General features: G+C 37.4%; 1 protein-coding gene across 1 annotated transcript in view; it reads left to right on the top strand.

The window, feature by feature from the left end:
* Nucleotides 1–3,830: 3,830 nt before the first annotated feature.
* CCDC73 (coiled-coil domain containing 73) overlaps nt 3,831–15,926 on the top strand; it is a 105,907-nt gene continuing 93,811 nt past the window's right edge. The window contains exons 1-2 of the mRNA XM_082660580.1: nt 3,831–3,905; nt 4,751–4,903. Coding sequence (XP_082516706.1) covers nt 4,766–4,903 — 138 coding nt within the window. The 5' untranslated portion in view covers nt 3,831–3,905; nt 4,751–4,765. The remainder of the gene's footprint in view (nt 3,906–4,750; nt 4,904–15,926) is intronic.

The following is a 15,926-nucleotide window of genomic DNA, read 5'->3' as shown; positions in this document are numbered from 1 at the left end:
TGGAATGTAAAATGGTATAACCATTCTGAAAAATAGGCAGTTTCTTTTAAAACGGAAAATTGACTCAATATTTATTCAGCCTGGCAGTTGCACTCTTGGACACTTACAACTAAAAAATGAAAACATGTGTTCATGTTAGAAACTTGTACATGAATGTTCATAGCAGCTTTATTCATAAGAGCCAAAAACAGAACAACTCAGATGTCTTTCAATGAGTGCATAGTTAAACAAACCATAGTATATCCACACCATGGAATGTTGCTCAGCAATAGAAAGGAATGAACTATTGATACACACAACAACTTGGACAAATCTCAAAGTAATTATTATGAGTGAAAAGAATCCAATCTCAATGGGTTGCATGATATATGATTCCAATTTATAATATTCTTGAAATAACAAAATTAGATAGAGAAAAGATCAGTGTAGTGGGTATGGAGACAAAGAACCTGCATGAGGGAGCCTGTGTTAATGGTACAGTTCTGTATCTTGATTGTAGTGGTATAGCTATACAAATAATAAACTTGCACAGAATTATAAACACACAAAGACACATACACAAACTAGTGTATGTATAATTGGTAGGATCATTATAAGCTCTGTGACTTGTACCAATGTCAAATACACAGTTTTATATTGTACTCTTATTATATAAGATGTTAACATTGAGTGAATGGTGCATAGGACTCCTTGTACATTTCTTTGCAACCACCTGTGAATCAATTATTAAAATGAAAAGTTATAAAGAAGAGCTTCTTGGGACTTCCCTGGTGGTGCAGTGGTTAAGAATCCGCCTTCCAATGTAGGGGACACGGGTTCGATCCCTAGTCCAGGAAGATCCCACATGCTGCAGAGCAACTAAGCCTGTGCGCCACAACTACTGAGCCTGTGCTCTAGAGCCCGTGAGCCACAACTACTGAAGCCCGCGTGCCTAGAGCCTGTGCTCCACAACAAGAGAAGCCACTGCAGTGAGAAGCCCGCACACCAATGAAGAGTAGCCCCCGCTTGCCGCAACTAGAGAAAGCCCGCGCTTAGCAATGAAGACCAAATGCAGCCAAAAATAAATAAATAAAAAATAAATTAATAAAAAAAAAAAGAGCTTCTTGCAGCCTGATTCATACATTTTCTGGGTTGAGAAAGACATTGAAATGCCTTGGTTTTTAGTAAAAGGCAGTTATCCCAGTCCTTCTTTTTTAACTTTCTTGGGTTTAAGGATTGCATTGCTGTTAATTAGTATTCACACCACCCTTACAAAATGCTTTATATAAAAGCAAAGTTTAGGAAGCACAGTATCCATCTCAGCCGTGGTATGAAGGGATTAGTGATGGGTCAAGCCTTGTCTGTAACATTAGGAACCCAGCCTTTGGGTGTTAAGGGACAGAAAATTTGGTCTCAAGGGTACTAAGGTAACAGAAAAAGCCTCAGCCACAGAGAAATAGAATAGGATCATTGTTGCTGTTTTGTGTATGAAGATCAGAATAGCAATGATGACAAAACTGTTATTCAGTGTTAAACCTGGAGGGTTATGGGATACAGGTTGTTATATTTTTATGGTAACTGTGCTTCTACTTGAAAAACCTAAGTAAGTTTTTTTTTAGTTAAAACAGAATGGGCAGTCCATGTGGAGGCAGAGAATTTCGACACAGTTTTAGGTTCTGTGGTTTGGAGACAAAAGAGGAGCAAGTTTGGAGTGGGAATGGAGACAGTAGCATGAGCTCAAATGGGCAGCCAGGGCAGGATTCTTCTCAAGACCATCCTGTCAGAGGGAAGGCTTGTGAGGCTTTGGGAAATAGGCCAAGGAGAATGGGGTAAAGTAGTAGTGTTTCTCTTCACTTATAGATTTTTATCCTGTAGGCAATAAGGGGCTAATCCAGATTGAGTAGAGAAATGACACAAATGTGCTGTAGGAATTTCAACCAGCAGTATTTTATAGGAGAAATTAGAGTGGATGGAGAGTACCTATATGGCTGAAAACCAGTTTGTTTGTTTTTTAATTTTATTTTTTGGCTGCGTGGCATGTGAGATCTGGTTCCCCAACCAGGGATGAACCTGGGCCCCCTGCATTGGAAGGTGGAATCTTGGCCACTGGACCGCCAGGAAGTCCCCCAAAACCAGTTTTATTCAACAAAAAGTGTTGTATTGGGTTGGCCAAAAGGTACCGTAACATCTTACAGAAAACCCGAACGAACTTTTTGGCCAATCCAATAATTCAACAAAGTGGTGAGGGTCCTGACTCACATGGGAGTATAAGATAGATAAATGTATTTATGAAAATGCTTCTGTACTCTAGTAAATCTTTTTCAGCGTGGACTAATTTGTATCTCTTCATAGTCATACTCTGCACGATCTGTATATAGTGCATCAAACTTAGAAGTGTGACCTTAAATTTAAATTTTGTTTAAAAAACCAGGAGGTCAATAAAATTTAAACTGCTTAACAACTATGTATACAAAAAAAAAAAAAGAGACGTGAGAGGACTAACGCGACTGAATCTTTAAAAAAAGGGCTGGAGTTTGAACTTGAGTACATAGAAAAAAATGGTAACATCCATGGAAAAGAGTTAACTTGGGAAGAGAAGTTGTTTTGCTTTTCTGTGTGGGTTATGGTGGGAGGGGCATAAAATGGTGAGATTGAGGGACTGGACTAGCAGCCCTCCCACAGCTGGTTGAAGCTTGAGTTTGGACCATCCTATGACTGGTGGGCCACAGCTGACAGGAGTGGGGAGGGAGGGAGAGCCCGAAGGAGAGCTTTGGGAAATGATTACCTCTGGGGTGCAAAGAATGAAGCAAAGCGGGTTAAGTGAAAAATGGGATGTATAAGGGCCACAGCGAAGTTTAAATAAGTTCCAGTCTTAGTCCCAAAACCTTTAGACTTGACATATTTCTGCCTACCACTTCCATTTAAAAGTTGGGGTACTGTCACATCTTAACTCTGGACTGTTGTCATGACTTCGATTCATGTTCAGTAATTTGGAAGGGGTTTTTAAAAATACGGTGACTTAACAATATGAGCAGAGTTGTTTGGCTTTGGTATGTTTAGTCCCTGCTTATAAAAGATGGCAAGAGAGACTGTTCTGGACCACTGTGCTTAGAGACCCCTCATGCATAAGAAAGAAGTGCTGTGTAAGCTCCGTAATGAATGGGACCATTCTAGATGTGTGTGAGCCCTAGATCACGATGTCTAACATTGTAAAATACATAAACTAAAACACCGGCAGCTTTACCTTTAGCCTTCTCAAAGTCATATCTGTTTCTGAATTCCCATGTCACTTCCCATGAGAGCATGTATGAATCTTTTTCTATTTTGGGTAATAACATTGGTTATAAATTTACTCCCTCTCCCCCTTCTTAATACTGTAGTTTAGTAGTTTTTAGCACTTTCTCCTTTGGCCATGTCTGAAAGAAAGTCTGGGGAATTCCCTGGTGGTCCAGTGGTTGGGACTCCTTGCTTTCATTGTCGAGGGCCCGGGTTCGATCTCTGATTGGGGAACTAAGATCCTGCAAGCTGCACGGTGCAGCTGGAAAAAAAAAGTCTGACTGAGCTGTCCTGTGAAGAAGATAATGGGAACTTCAGTTTACTCCAGGTTACACAGTCAAGATTTTAATTTCCAGACTGAAGTCTCTCTTCTATAAATTGTCTGTTATTATTTTTGCCAGTGATATTTTTTGCTGCCAAGAGCTATAGAATGATATAGAATAGTATCATGAAAAACAGGTCAGTTTCTTAAAAGATGTGTTTTTGATTTATTTTTTCCTTTTGGTTTTTAAGCAATTTGGATTATTTAATATATGAATCATTTCTTCCCTCAGGTAACTGTGAGAGATTAAAAACCAAGTTCCCCTACAAAGGAACAGAGATTCGAGGCAGATGTTAAAAAGTTTAGGAAATACCCAGCAGCTCTAGAGGTTGGTATCTATCCTGTGACCAGTTCATCTTATGATTTGCTTTTTGGACTTTATTTGTTTGGGGTTTCCTACTTGGTGTCTGGTCTGCCCTTCAAAGCTAACACTGCTTATGGGTAATGACAAACAGCCGAGTTCTACCCAGGTAACAGACATACCTTGTAAAGAAGGCCCTACCTTACAAGATTAGAGCCAAAGCCTTTCAATTCTGTAGAATGTTATTTTTAAGCTGGCTTTCACACTTAACTCCCGATCTGTTAATGGTAGTATGTAGTGGGTTAAAATGGGATTTTGTAAGTGATCCTGGCAGTTTCACTCTTAGTGTCCCAGCTTAGAGCTGGGTGCTGGAAACTTAGCATCTCCCTTAAGGGGCAGTAGCTTGACAGGCTTCCCTACGCAGAGTCTTGGCATTGGGTAACCCTGCCTCACCTCAACCCCTGGTCCTGGAGCTGTGGCTTGATGGCTCCTTAAAGGCCATTTCTGCCCTGCAGTGGTCATAAAGGGAAGACGGATAACTAAGCTCAGGCAAAATGTCAAGACCTTTGGCTTTATCCTAAAAATGGAAACTAAAGATATTGGTAATGATTCTCTGTATAACATCTTGAATCTGTTACACAACCAATTTAAGGAAATGTATTCCATTGTTATTTCATAGGAAATAAATTGCTGAGTTCCAGCTTCAAGGAAGAGCTAAATATTACATCATATGATATCTCTCTTGATTGAACTATTAAAGCATTGTATCAAAAAACAAGAAAATGTGACATTGTAAAGCCTTTGGAAATATAAGTTGTAAAACAGCAGATAAATTGAATTGCAAAAGAAAAAAAAACCTTTTTATATTACAGGAAATAAATGTTAATATGGAGAATGATTTTAAGACTGAGTTAGCATCATCTGTCTTCACTCTTCAAAGTTCTTCAGAGACATTGTTTTCTATTCAGCTATTAGATTTCAAAACAAGTTTACTGGAAGCATTAGAAGAATTACGTATGAGAAGGGTAAGTTTCTTTTTAAAATGCTTTTTTAAATCAGAGAACTTTATTTTGTCTTAAGGGAAAAAAAAGGCAATGAAATAACCTCTTATTTAGAAAGAAGAAATACAGCCCAGATAACAGAGTAAAAGAGAAAAGGTCAGATTTAGTCAACATCAGGAGATGGAAAAGAAGAAGTTATAAACTAAAGTGAAAAATAAAACAGAGATTTGGTAAGTCAGCTAGTACTGAGTGCCTTGGAATTCATAGATAGCATTACAGTTGGATACTATGGCTGATTAAAAAAAGAACTGCTCTTTCAGGAGATTATAGTTTTGTTACGGCTGTAAAATGGGTGCCAATGAAATGATTAAATATGAAACAAGTAACAGGATTAAGTGACAGAATAAGTGTATGTAGTAAGTATTCTGAGTTCAAATAATAAAATATCCTTATTTTTGGAAGTGATAACCTTGAGATTTTTAGAAAGGAGATATCTAGTATAAAATTGTAAAAGATGTTTGGTTTTAGCAGGAGATCTGTATTGGACAAAAACCCTTAAAAGCATTTCATTTCTGAGATTCTGTGGGTCTGAATTTGCAGAGCATGTTGTCAGCTCTCTATTAGATAGGTTGGAGTTAGTAAGATTCTGAAAAGAAGAAAATAAACTCTAAAACACTGTAATAATGATCTAGGGATGTGGTCACTAGGACTTATGTGTAACTGAAGATAGAACAAAAGAGACAGAAAGGAGAATCAATAGAATTTGCTAACTTCCTGAAAATAAGGTATAAGTGAGAGAAAAAGAGATCTGAAGCAACATTTTTATTATATGAACCCTGTTCTAGGATTTAAAAATATTGAGATTTGTTGTCATAATAAGAAAATTTAATTACCACAACGTTCATCATGTATAAAGCTACTTACGGGCTTCCCTGGTGGCGCAGTGGTTGAGAATCTGCCTGCCAATGCAGGGGACGCGGGTTCGAGCCCTGGTCTGGGAAGATCCCACATGCCGCGGAGCAACTAGGCCTGTGAGCCACAACTACTGAGCCTGCACGTCTGGAGCCTGTGCCCCACAACAAGAGAGGCCGCGACAGAGAAAGGCCCGCACACTGCGATGAAGAGTGGCCCCCGCTTGCCGCAACTAGAGAAAGCCCTCACACAAAACAAAGACCCAACACAGCCATAAATAAATAAATAAATAAATAAATAAATAATCCTTCCCTCTACTTTAAATAAATAAATAAAAATAAAGCTACTTACTATCAGTATCACAAAACTCTATTAAACAAAGAAGAAATCCCGCTAAAAAAGGTATCTTAGATAAGCATTGAAAATAACTACTGTTATAAAATTAGCTTAAGATGTTATCTTTTCTAAGTAAAGCAAGTTTAGGTAACTATTTAAAGCTTTATATTCTGTTTTATTCTGTTTTAAACATTATATTTTTGTCTGTTTATATTTCTTCCATGAAAAATAAGCTTCCCTTAAAAATCTTCTGAGGGCTTCCCTGGTGGCGCAGTGGTTGAGAGTCCGCCTGCCGATGCAGGGGACACGGGTTCATGCCCCAGTCCGGGAAGATCCCACATGCCGCAGAGCAGCTAGGCCCGTGAGCCATGGCCGCTGAGCCTGCGTGTCCGGAGCCTGTGCTCCGCAATGGGAGAGGCCACAACAGTGAGATCATGGCCCGCGTACCGCAAAAAAAAAAAAAAAAAAAAATCTTCTGAAAAATTTCAGGGTAACAGTAGGAACAGTGGTTTTTAGTAATCAAGTGCAGGAATGTGTACTACGTTTTCTTAATATTTATTTATTTATTTAATTTTTATTTTTGGCTGCATCGGATCTTAGTTGCAGCATGAGGAATCTTTGTCGTGGCATGTGGGATCTTTCGTTGTGGTGCATGGGCTCTTTATTGCGGCACTTGGACTTCTCCCTAGTTGTGGTGCATGGGCTCCAGAGTGCATGCGCTCTGTAGTTGTGGCACACAGGGCTCTCTAGTTGTGGCTCACATGCTTAGTAGCTGCAGTGCATGGGCTTAGTTGCCCCTTGGCATGTGATATCTTAGTTCCCCAACCACGGATCAAACCCATGTCCCCTGCACTGGAAGGTGGATTCTTAACCACTGGACCACCAGGGAAGTCCCGAATGTATACTACTTTTAATAACATTCCCCACTGAAAGGAGAACTTTATTCTTAAAAGGGGGGAAATTCCTCCTTTCATTGGAAAATGACAGTTATGATTTTCACATTTACCATAATGGCAACACTTTATCCATATTGCTGGATTTTATTTTTCATCCATATTTTAATAGGAAAATTTCAAAAATGCATAATAGTTGAAAGAATTTCACAGTAAACACCCATATACCCACTAAGATAGGGAGAATAATGGCCACCCCAATGATGTCCACATTCTAACTCTCAAAACCTGTAAATATGTTACCTGACATGGCAAAAGGGACTTTACAGATGTGATAAAGTTATATATTTTGAGATGGAGGGATTATGCTGAATTATTCAGATGGGCCTAATTTGTTCACAAGCGTTCTTATAAGAAGAAAGCAGGATAATCAGAATCAGAGCAAAAGATGTGATGTCAGAAGTAGAGGGTGTGGTCAAAGAGATTTGAAGATGTTATACTGCTGGCTTTGAAGATGGAGGGTAGAAGCCACAAGTCAAAGTGTGCAGGTGGAAGCTGGAAGAGGCAAGGAGTTCCCCCACAGAGACTTCATGAAGGTGTACAGCCCATCCAACACCTTGGTTTTAGCTCAGTACGAATATTTTAGATTTGTTTCTTTTTTAATTTATTTTTTTATTGAAGTATAGTTGATTTACAGTGTGTGTTAGGTTCAGGTGTACAGCAAAGTGATTCAGTTATAGGTGTGTGTATGTATATATATATATATATGTATGTGCATAAGTATATATATGTGTGTGTGTGTGTGTGTGTGTGTGTGTGTGTGTATATTCTTTTTCAGATTCTTTTCCCACATAGGTTATTACAAAATATTGAGTATAGTTCCCTGTGGTACACAGTAGGTCCTTGTTGGTTATCTATTTTATATACAGTAGTGTGTATATGTTACTCCCAAATTCCTAATTTATCCCTCCCCACTACCTTTCCCCTTTGGTAACCATAAATTTGTTTTCTATGTCTGTGAGTCTGTTTCTGTTTTGTAAGTATGATTTTTTTAAGATTCCACATGTAACTGATATCATCTGATATTTGTCTTTCTCTGACTGACTTACTTTGCTTAGTATGATAATCTCTAGGTCCATCCATGTTGCTGCAAATGGCATTATTTCATTCTTTTTTATGGCTGAGTAATATTCCATTGTGTGTATATCTATATATTGATATCTGTATCACATCTTCTTTATCCATTCATCTGTTGATGGACATTTAAGTTGCTTCCATGTCTTGGCCATTGTAAATAGTGCTGCAATGAACACTGAGGTACATTTATCTTTTTGAATTATGGCTTTCTCCAGATATATGCCCAGGAGTGGGATTGCAGAATCATAGGGTAGCTCTATTTTTAGTTTTTTAAGTAACCTCCATACTGTTCTCCATAGTGGCTGTAACAATTTACAGTCCTACCAACAGTGTAGGAGGATTTCCTTTTCTCCACACCCTCTCCAGCATTTATTATTTGTAGAATTTTTGATGATGGCTATTCTGACTGGTGTGAGGTGATACCTCATTGTAGTTTTTGATTTGCATTTCTCTAATAATTAGGGATGTTAAACATCTTTTCATGTGCCTTGTGGCCATCTGTATGTCTTCTCTGGAGAAATGTCTATTTAGATCTTCTACCCAGTTTTTGACTGGGTTGTTTGTTTGTTTTTGATATTGAGCTGTATGAGCTGTTTATGTATTTTGGAGATTAATCCCTTATCAGTTGCATCATTTGCAAATATTTTCTTCCCTTCTGTAGCTTTTTTTTGTTTTGTTTATGGATTTTTTTGTTGTGCAAAAGCTTTTAAGTTTAATTAGATCCCATTTGTTTATTTTTGTTTTTATTTCCTTTACTCTAGGAGACAGATCCAAAAAGATGTTGCTGAAATTTATGTCAAAGACTGTCCTGCCTATGTTTTCCTCTAGAAGTTTTCTAGTACCCCGTTTTACGTTTAGGTATTTAATCGATTTTGAGTTTGTTTTTGTGTATGGTGTTAGGGAGTGTTCTAATTTCATTCTTTTACATGTAGCTGTCCAGTTTTCCCAGCACCACTTATTGAAGTGACTGTCTTTTTTGCATTGTATATTTTTCCTCCTTTGTTGTAGGTAAATTTACCATAGGTGCATGGGTTCACGTCTGGTCTTTCTCTCCTGTTCCATTGATTTATATTTCTGGTTTTGTGCCAGTACCATACTGTTTTGATGACTATAGCTTTATAGTATAGTCTGAAGTCAGGGATCCTAGTTCCTCCAGCTCTGTTTTTCTTTCTCAAGATTGCTTTGGCTATTCGGGGGTTTTGTGTTTCCATACAACTTAAAAATTTTTTTGTTCTAGTTCTGTGAAAAATGCCATTGGTAATTTGATAGGGATTGCATTGAATCTGTAGATTGCCTTGTGTTATACAGTCATTTTGACAATATTGATTCTTCCAATCAAAGAACATGGTATATCTTCCCATCTGTGTCATCTTTGATTTCTTTCATCAGTGTCTTATAGTTTTCGGAGTATAGGTTTTTTGTCTCCTTGGGTTGTTTTTTTCCTAGGTATTTTATATTTTTAAAAAAATTTATTTTATTTATTTGGCTGCATTGGGTCTTAGTTGCGGCACGTGGGATCCTCATTGCAGCATGCAGGATCTTTTGTTGCGGTTCACAGGCTCTTTGTTGTGGTGCATGGTCTTCTCTGTAGTTGTGGCATGTGGGCTTAGTAGTTGTAGCACGTGGACTCTCTAGTTGTGGTGCATGGGCTCTAGAACACACATGCTCAGTAGTTGCGGCATGCAGGCTTAGTTGCCCTGCAGCATGTGGGATCTTAGTTCACCAACCAGGGATCAAACCTGTATCCCCTGCATTGGAAGGTGGATTCTTAACCACTGGACCACCAGGGAAGTCCCTGTATTTTATTCTTTTTGATGCTATGGTAAATGGGATTGTTTCCTCAATTTCCCTTTTTAACTTTTTGTTGTTAGTGTATAGAAATGCAGCAGATTTCTGTCTATTAACTTTTTACCCTGCAACTTTACCAAATTCATTGATGAGCTCTAGTAGTTTTCTGGTAGTGTCTTTAGGATTTTCTATGTATAGTATCATGTTATCTGCAACCAGTGGCAGTTTTACTTCTTTATTCCAATTTGGATCCCTTTTATTTCTTTTTCTTCTTTGATTGCTGTGGCTAATACTTCCAAAACTGTTGAATAAAAGTGGCGAGAGTGAACATCCTTGTCTTGTTACTGATCTTAGAGGAAATGCTTTCAGCTTTTCACCATTGAGTATGATGTTAGCTGTGGGTTTGTCATATATAGCCTTTATTATGTTTAGGTAGGTTCCCTCTATGCCCACTTTCTGGAGAGTTTTTTTCATACATGGGTGTTGAATTTTGTCAAAAGCTTTTTCTGCATCTATTGAGATGATCATATGGTTTTTGTTCTTCAATTTGTTAATGTGGTGTATCACACTGATTGATTTGTGGATATTGAAGAATCCTTGCATCCCTGGGATAAATCCCACTTGATCATGGTGTATGATCCTTTTAATGTACTGTTGGCTTCGATTTGGTCGTATTTTGTTGAGGAGTTTTACATCTATGTTCATCAGTGATATTGGCCTGTAATTTTCTTTTTTGTGTGGTATCTTTGTCTGATTTTGATATCAGGGTGATGGTGGCCTCATAGAATGAGTTTGGAAATGTTCCTTCCTCTGCAATTTTTTGGAATAGTTTCAGAAGGATAGGCGTTAACTCTTGTATAAATGTTCGGTAGAATTTGCCTGTGAGGCCATCTGGTTCTGGACTTTTGTTTGTTGGGAGTTTTTACATTACTGATTCAATTTCATTACTGGTAATTGGTCTGTTCATATTTTCTATTTCTTCCTGGTTCAGTCTTGGGAGGTTGTACCTTTCCAAGAATTTGTCCATTTCTTCTAGGTTGTCCATTATATTGGCATAGAGTTGCTTGTAGTAGTCTCTTAGGATGCTTTGTATTTCTACGGTGTCTGTTGTAACTTCTCCTTTTTCATTTCTAATTTTATTGATTTGAGTCCTCTCCCTCTTTTTCGTGATGAGTCTGGCTAATGGCTTATTAATTCTGTTTATCTTCTCAAAGAACCAGCTTTTAGTTTTATTGATCTTTGCTATTGTTTTCTTTGTTTCTATTTCATTTATTTCTGCTATGATCTTTATGATTTCTTTCCTTCTGCTAACTTTGGGTTTTGTTTGTTCTTATTTCTCTAGTTCCTTTAAGTGTGAGCTTAGATTGTTTATTTGAGATTTTTCTTGTTTCTTGAGGTAGGCTTGTATAGCTATAAACTTCCCTCTTAGAACTGCTTTTGCTGCATTCGATAGGTTTTGGATCATCGTGTCTTCATTGTCATTTGTCTCTAGGTATTTTTTGATTTCCTCTTTGATTTCTTCAGTGATCTCTTGGTTATTTAGTAATGTATTGTTTAGCCTCCATGTGTTTGTGTTTTTTACGTTTTTCTCCCTGTAATTGATTTCTAATCTCATACTGTTGTGGTCAGAAAAGATGCTTGATATGATTTCAATTTTCTTCAATTTACTGAGGCTTGATTTGTGACCGAAGATGTGATCTATCCTGGAGAATGTTCTGTGTGCACTTGAGAAGAAAGTGTAATCTGCTGTTTTTGACTGGAATGTCCTATAAATATCAAATAGATCTATCTGGTCTATTATGTCATTTAAAGCTTCTGTTCCCTTATTAATTTTCTGTTTGGATGATCTGTCCATTGGTGTAAGCGAGGTGTTAAAGTCTCCCAGTATTATTGTGTTGCTGTCAATTTCCTCTTTTATAGCTGTTAGCAGTTGCCTTATGTATTGAGGTGCTCCTATGTTGGGTGCATATATATTTATAATTGTTATATTTTCTTCCTGGATTGATCCCTTGATCATTATGTAATGTCCTTCCTTGTCTCTTGTAAGTCTCTTTATTTTAAAGTCTATTTTATCTGATACGAGTATTGCTACTCCAGCTTTCTTTTGATTTCCATTTGCATGGAATATCTTTTTCCATCCCCTCACTTTCAGTCTGTATGTGTCCCTAGGTCTGAAGTGGGTCTCCTGTAGACAGCATATATATGGGTCTTGTTTTTGTATCCATTCAGCAAGCCTGTGTCTTTTGGTTGGAGCATTTAATCCATTCACGTTTAATGTAGTTATAGATATGTATGTTCCTATGACCAATTTCTTGATTTTTTGGGTTTGTTTTTGTAGATCCTTTTCTTCTCTTGTGTTTCCCACTCAGAGAAGTTCCTTTAGCATTTGTTGTAGAGCTGGTTTGGTGGTGCTGAATTCTCTTAGCTTTTGCTTGTCTGTAAAGCTTTTGATTTCTCCATTGAATCTGAATGAGATCGTTGCTGGGTAGAGTAATCTTGGTTGTATGTTCTTCCCTTTACATCACTTTAAGTATATCATGCCAGTCCCTTGTGGCTTGTAGTGTTTCTGCTGAGAAATCAGCTGTTTTCCTAATGGAGTTCCCTTGTATTTATTTGTCGTTTTTCCCTTGCTGCTTTCAATAATTTTTCTTTGTCTTTAATTTTTGCCAATTTGATTACTGTGTGTCTCAGCATGTTTCTCCTTGGGTTTATCCTGTATGGGACTCTCTGTACTTCCTGGACTTGGGTGGCTATTTCTTTTCCCATGTTAGGGAAGTTTTCAACTATAATCTTCAAATATTTTCTCGGGTCCTTTCTCTCTCTTCTCCTTCTGGGACCCCTATAATGCAAATGTTGTTGCGTTTAACGTTGTTCCAGAGGTCTCTTAGGCTGTCTTCATTTCTTTTCATTCTTTTTTCTTTATTCTGTTCCACAGCAGTGAGTTCCACCATTCTGTCTCCCAGGTCACTTATCCATTCTTTTTTTTTAAAATAAGTTTATTTATTTTATTTTTGGCTCCATTGGGTTTTTGTTGCTGCACACGGGCTTTCTCTAGGTGCAGTGAGCAAGGGCTACTCTTCGTTGCAGTGTGCAGGCTTCTCATTGCAGTGGCTTCTCTTGTTGTGGAGCGTGGGCTCTAGGCATGCGGGCTCTGTAGTTGTGGCACACGGGCTCAGTTGCTCCGTGGCATGTGGGATCTTCCCAGATCAGGGCACGAACCTGTGTCCCCTGCATTGGCAGGCAGATTCTTAACCACTGCACCACCAGGGAAGTCCCCACTTATCCATTCTTTTGCCTCAGTTATTCTGCTATTGATTCCTTCTAGTATAATTTTCATTTCAGTTATTGTATTGTTCATCTGTTTGTTTGTTCTTTAATTCTTCTAGGTCTTTGTTAAACATTTCTTGCATCTTCTTGTTCTTTGCTTCCATTCTTTTTCCGAGGTCCTGGATCATCTTCACTATCATTATTCTGAGTTCTTTCTCTGGAAGGTTGCCTATCTCCACTTCATTTAGTTGTTTTTCTGGGGTTTTATCTTGTTCCTTCATCTGGTACATAGCCCTCTGCGTTTCATCTTGTCTACCTTTCTGTGAATGTGGTTTTTGTTCCACAGGCTGCAGGATTGTAGTTCTTGCTTCTGCTGTCTGCCCTCTGTTGGATGAGGCTATCTAAGAGGCTTGTGCAAGTTTCCTGAATGGAGCGACTGGTGGTGGGTAGAGCTGGCTGTTGTTTGGGAAAAATCTTTAATTCCAATTAATAAATGTAGGAGGACGCAGAGAAGTAGAAACCACCCTTAGAACATCACAGTAATAATTCCTGCAGGGAAGATCCACTGATGAATGCTAAAATTAGTGGATGAAACTTTAAGGAGAAACAATAATTGCATAGTCACACAATATCTTCCCCAAATTATTTAATAAGTTACTGTGGTGGTTTTATACATGTTTACATATTGTTTGATACTCCTCCCTCTAGGAAGGGGAGCTTAATTTCCCTTGCCTTGATTGTGGACTAAGTTCTAACAGACAGAAAATATAAAGGGAAAAATACTGTGTTTTTTTTAAAGCACAGTATGTTTTTAAAAATACAGTTTACTGTGGAGAAACCTGGCAGATACCACCTTAACTAAGTGATTAAGGTTAAGATCCCCAGAAAGAATTTGTATTGTATCAATAATTCATGTGAATATGAAGTACTCATGATATGATGTGATGAGAAGGGATCTTTACCTCTGTGGTATTCTTCCCCGAAACATAGTGTAATCGTGAGAAAATATCAGACAAACCCCATATGTGGAATATTCTGCAAGATACCTCAACAATGCTTGTCTAACGTATCAAGGTCATGAAAAACAGGAAGGCTGAGAAATTCTCACAGATTGGAGGAGTCTAAGGAGACATGATTAAATGTAACATGGTATCCCATATTGTGTTCTGGAACAGATATTGGTGGAAAAACTAGTGAAATATGTAAACTTTGCAGTGTAATCAATAATATTGTTACCATGTTACTTTCTTAACCTTGATAAGTATATCCTACTTATGTAAGATTTCAACATTAGGGAAGCTGGGTAAAGGGTATACAAAAACTCTAGTATCTTTACACAAGTCTTCTGTAAATCTAAAATTATTTCAAATTAAAAAGTTTGTAAAAAGAAATTAGAACTTTGAAACAGTGAAAATTCAAGAAATACTGTAGTACAAATTAATGTGATTCTTTTTTTTATTTTTGAGAGATATTAAGTAAGCAAGACTATATTTGGTCATTCACTTAATGTTTCCTGAGCACTTACTGTGACAGGTTTTAGAGATTATAATACCATGTAATAATAAAGGAGTGCAGAATATACTGTGAGAGTGTGGCTAAGGAAATGCCTAACTTTACTAAGGGGAGTGAGGTAAGCTTCATGGAAGAAGTAACTCATGCAAAGATATGAATGAGTAGGAATTTTGGATCAGTCTTTCTATCAATTATGTTAGTCTTTTTAAGGAATTAAATTTTGACTTTGATGATTCTCTTGCATATTTGTTTTATGTTTTATTACTCTCTGCTCTTATCTTTATTATTTCCTTACTTTAATTTGTTGGTTTTTTGTCTTGAACTTTTGAAGATGGTATTTAGTTGATTAATTTTAACCTTTTTTTCTTTTCTAATATACAGTATTTAAGGCTCTAAACTTTTCCCTTAGCATGCCTTTAGCTGGATTCTACAAATTTATGTAGATTTTATCTTCATTATCATTCAGTTCAAATTACTTTCTAATTTTGTTTTTGTTTTTGTTTTTGTTTTTTTTTGCGGTACACGGGCCTCTCACTGTTGTGGCCTCTCCCGTTGCGGAGCACAGGCTCCGGACACGCAGGCTCAGCGGCCATGGCTCACGGGCCCAGCCGCTCCGCGGCATGTGGGATCTTCCCGGACCGGGGCACAAACCCGTGTCCCCTGCATTGGCAGGCGGACTCTCAACCACTGCGCCACCAGGGAAGCCCACTTTCTAATTTTCATTGTAATTTATTCTTTGACCCATGTGTTATTTAGACGTGTACTACTTCATTTATAAATATTTGGGAGTTTTATTTTACTTTTTTTAATTTTACTTTTTATTAACTTTTAAAAATTGAATTTTAGCATAATTTTACTATGTCAGATTATAAGCACTATATAATTTCAATCACTTAATATTTTTGGAGCTTTTCTTTCTAGCCAAGCATATAATCAAGTTTGGTAAATATTCCAACATAGATGAACTTGAAAATAATATGTATTCTGTATTTCTTGGGTGCAGTATACTATGACTGTGAATTTGGTCAACTTTGTCAGTCTTGTTCAAATCTTCTATATAATTATTGATTTTTTGTCTATATTTTCCTTCTTTTTCTTTTTCTGTCTGTGTTTCAGTCTGGTTATTTTTTTTTGTTCTTTCAGTTAATGAATTTTCTCTTCAGTTTACCTAATCTGATGATTAAGTCAATCTATTGAGTTCT

Source organism: Grampus griseus (genome assembly GCF_964374135.1).
Source record: "Grampus griseus genome assembly, chromosome: 8".
In the NCBI taxonomy this organism is placed as follows: Eukaryota; Metazoa; Chordata; class Mammalia; order Artiodactyla; family Delphinidae; genus Grampus; species Grampus griseus.
The sequence above is the reverse complement of the archived record's forward strand: the minus strand, read 5'-3'. Positions and strand labels throughout refer to the sequence as shown.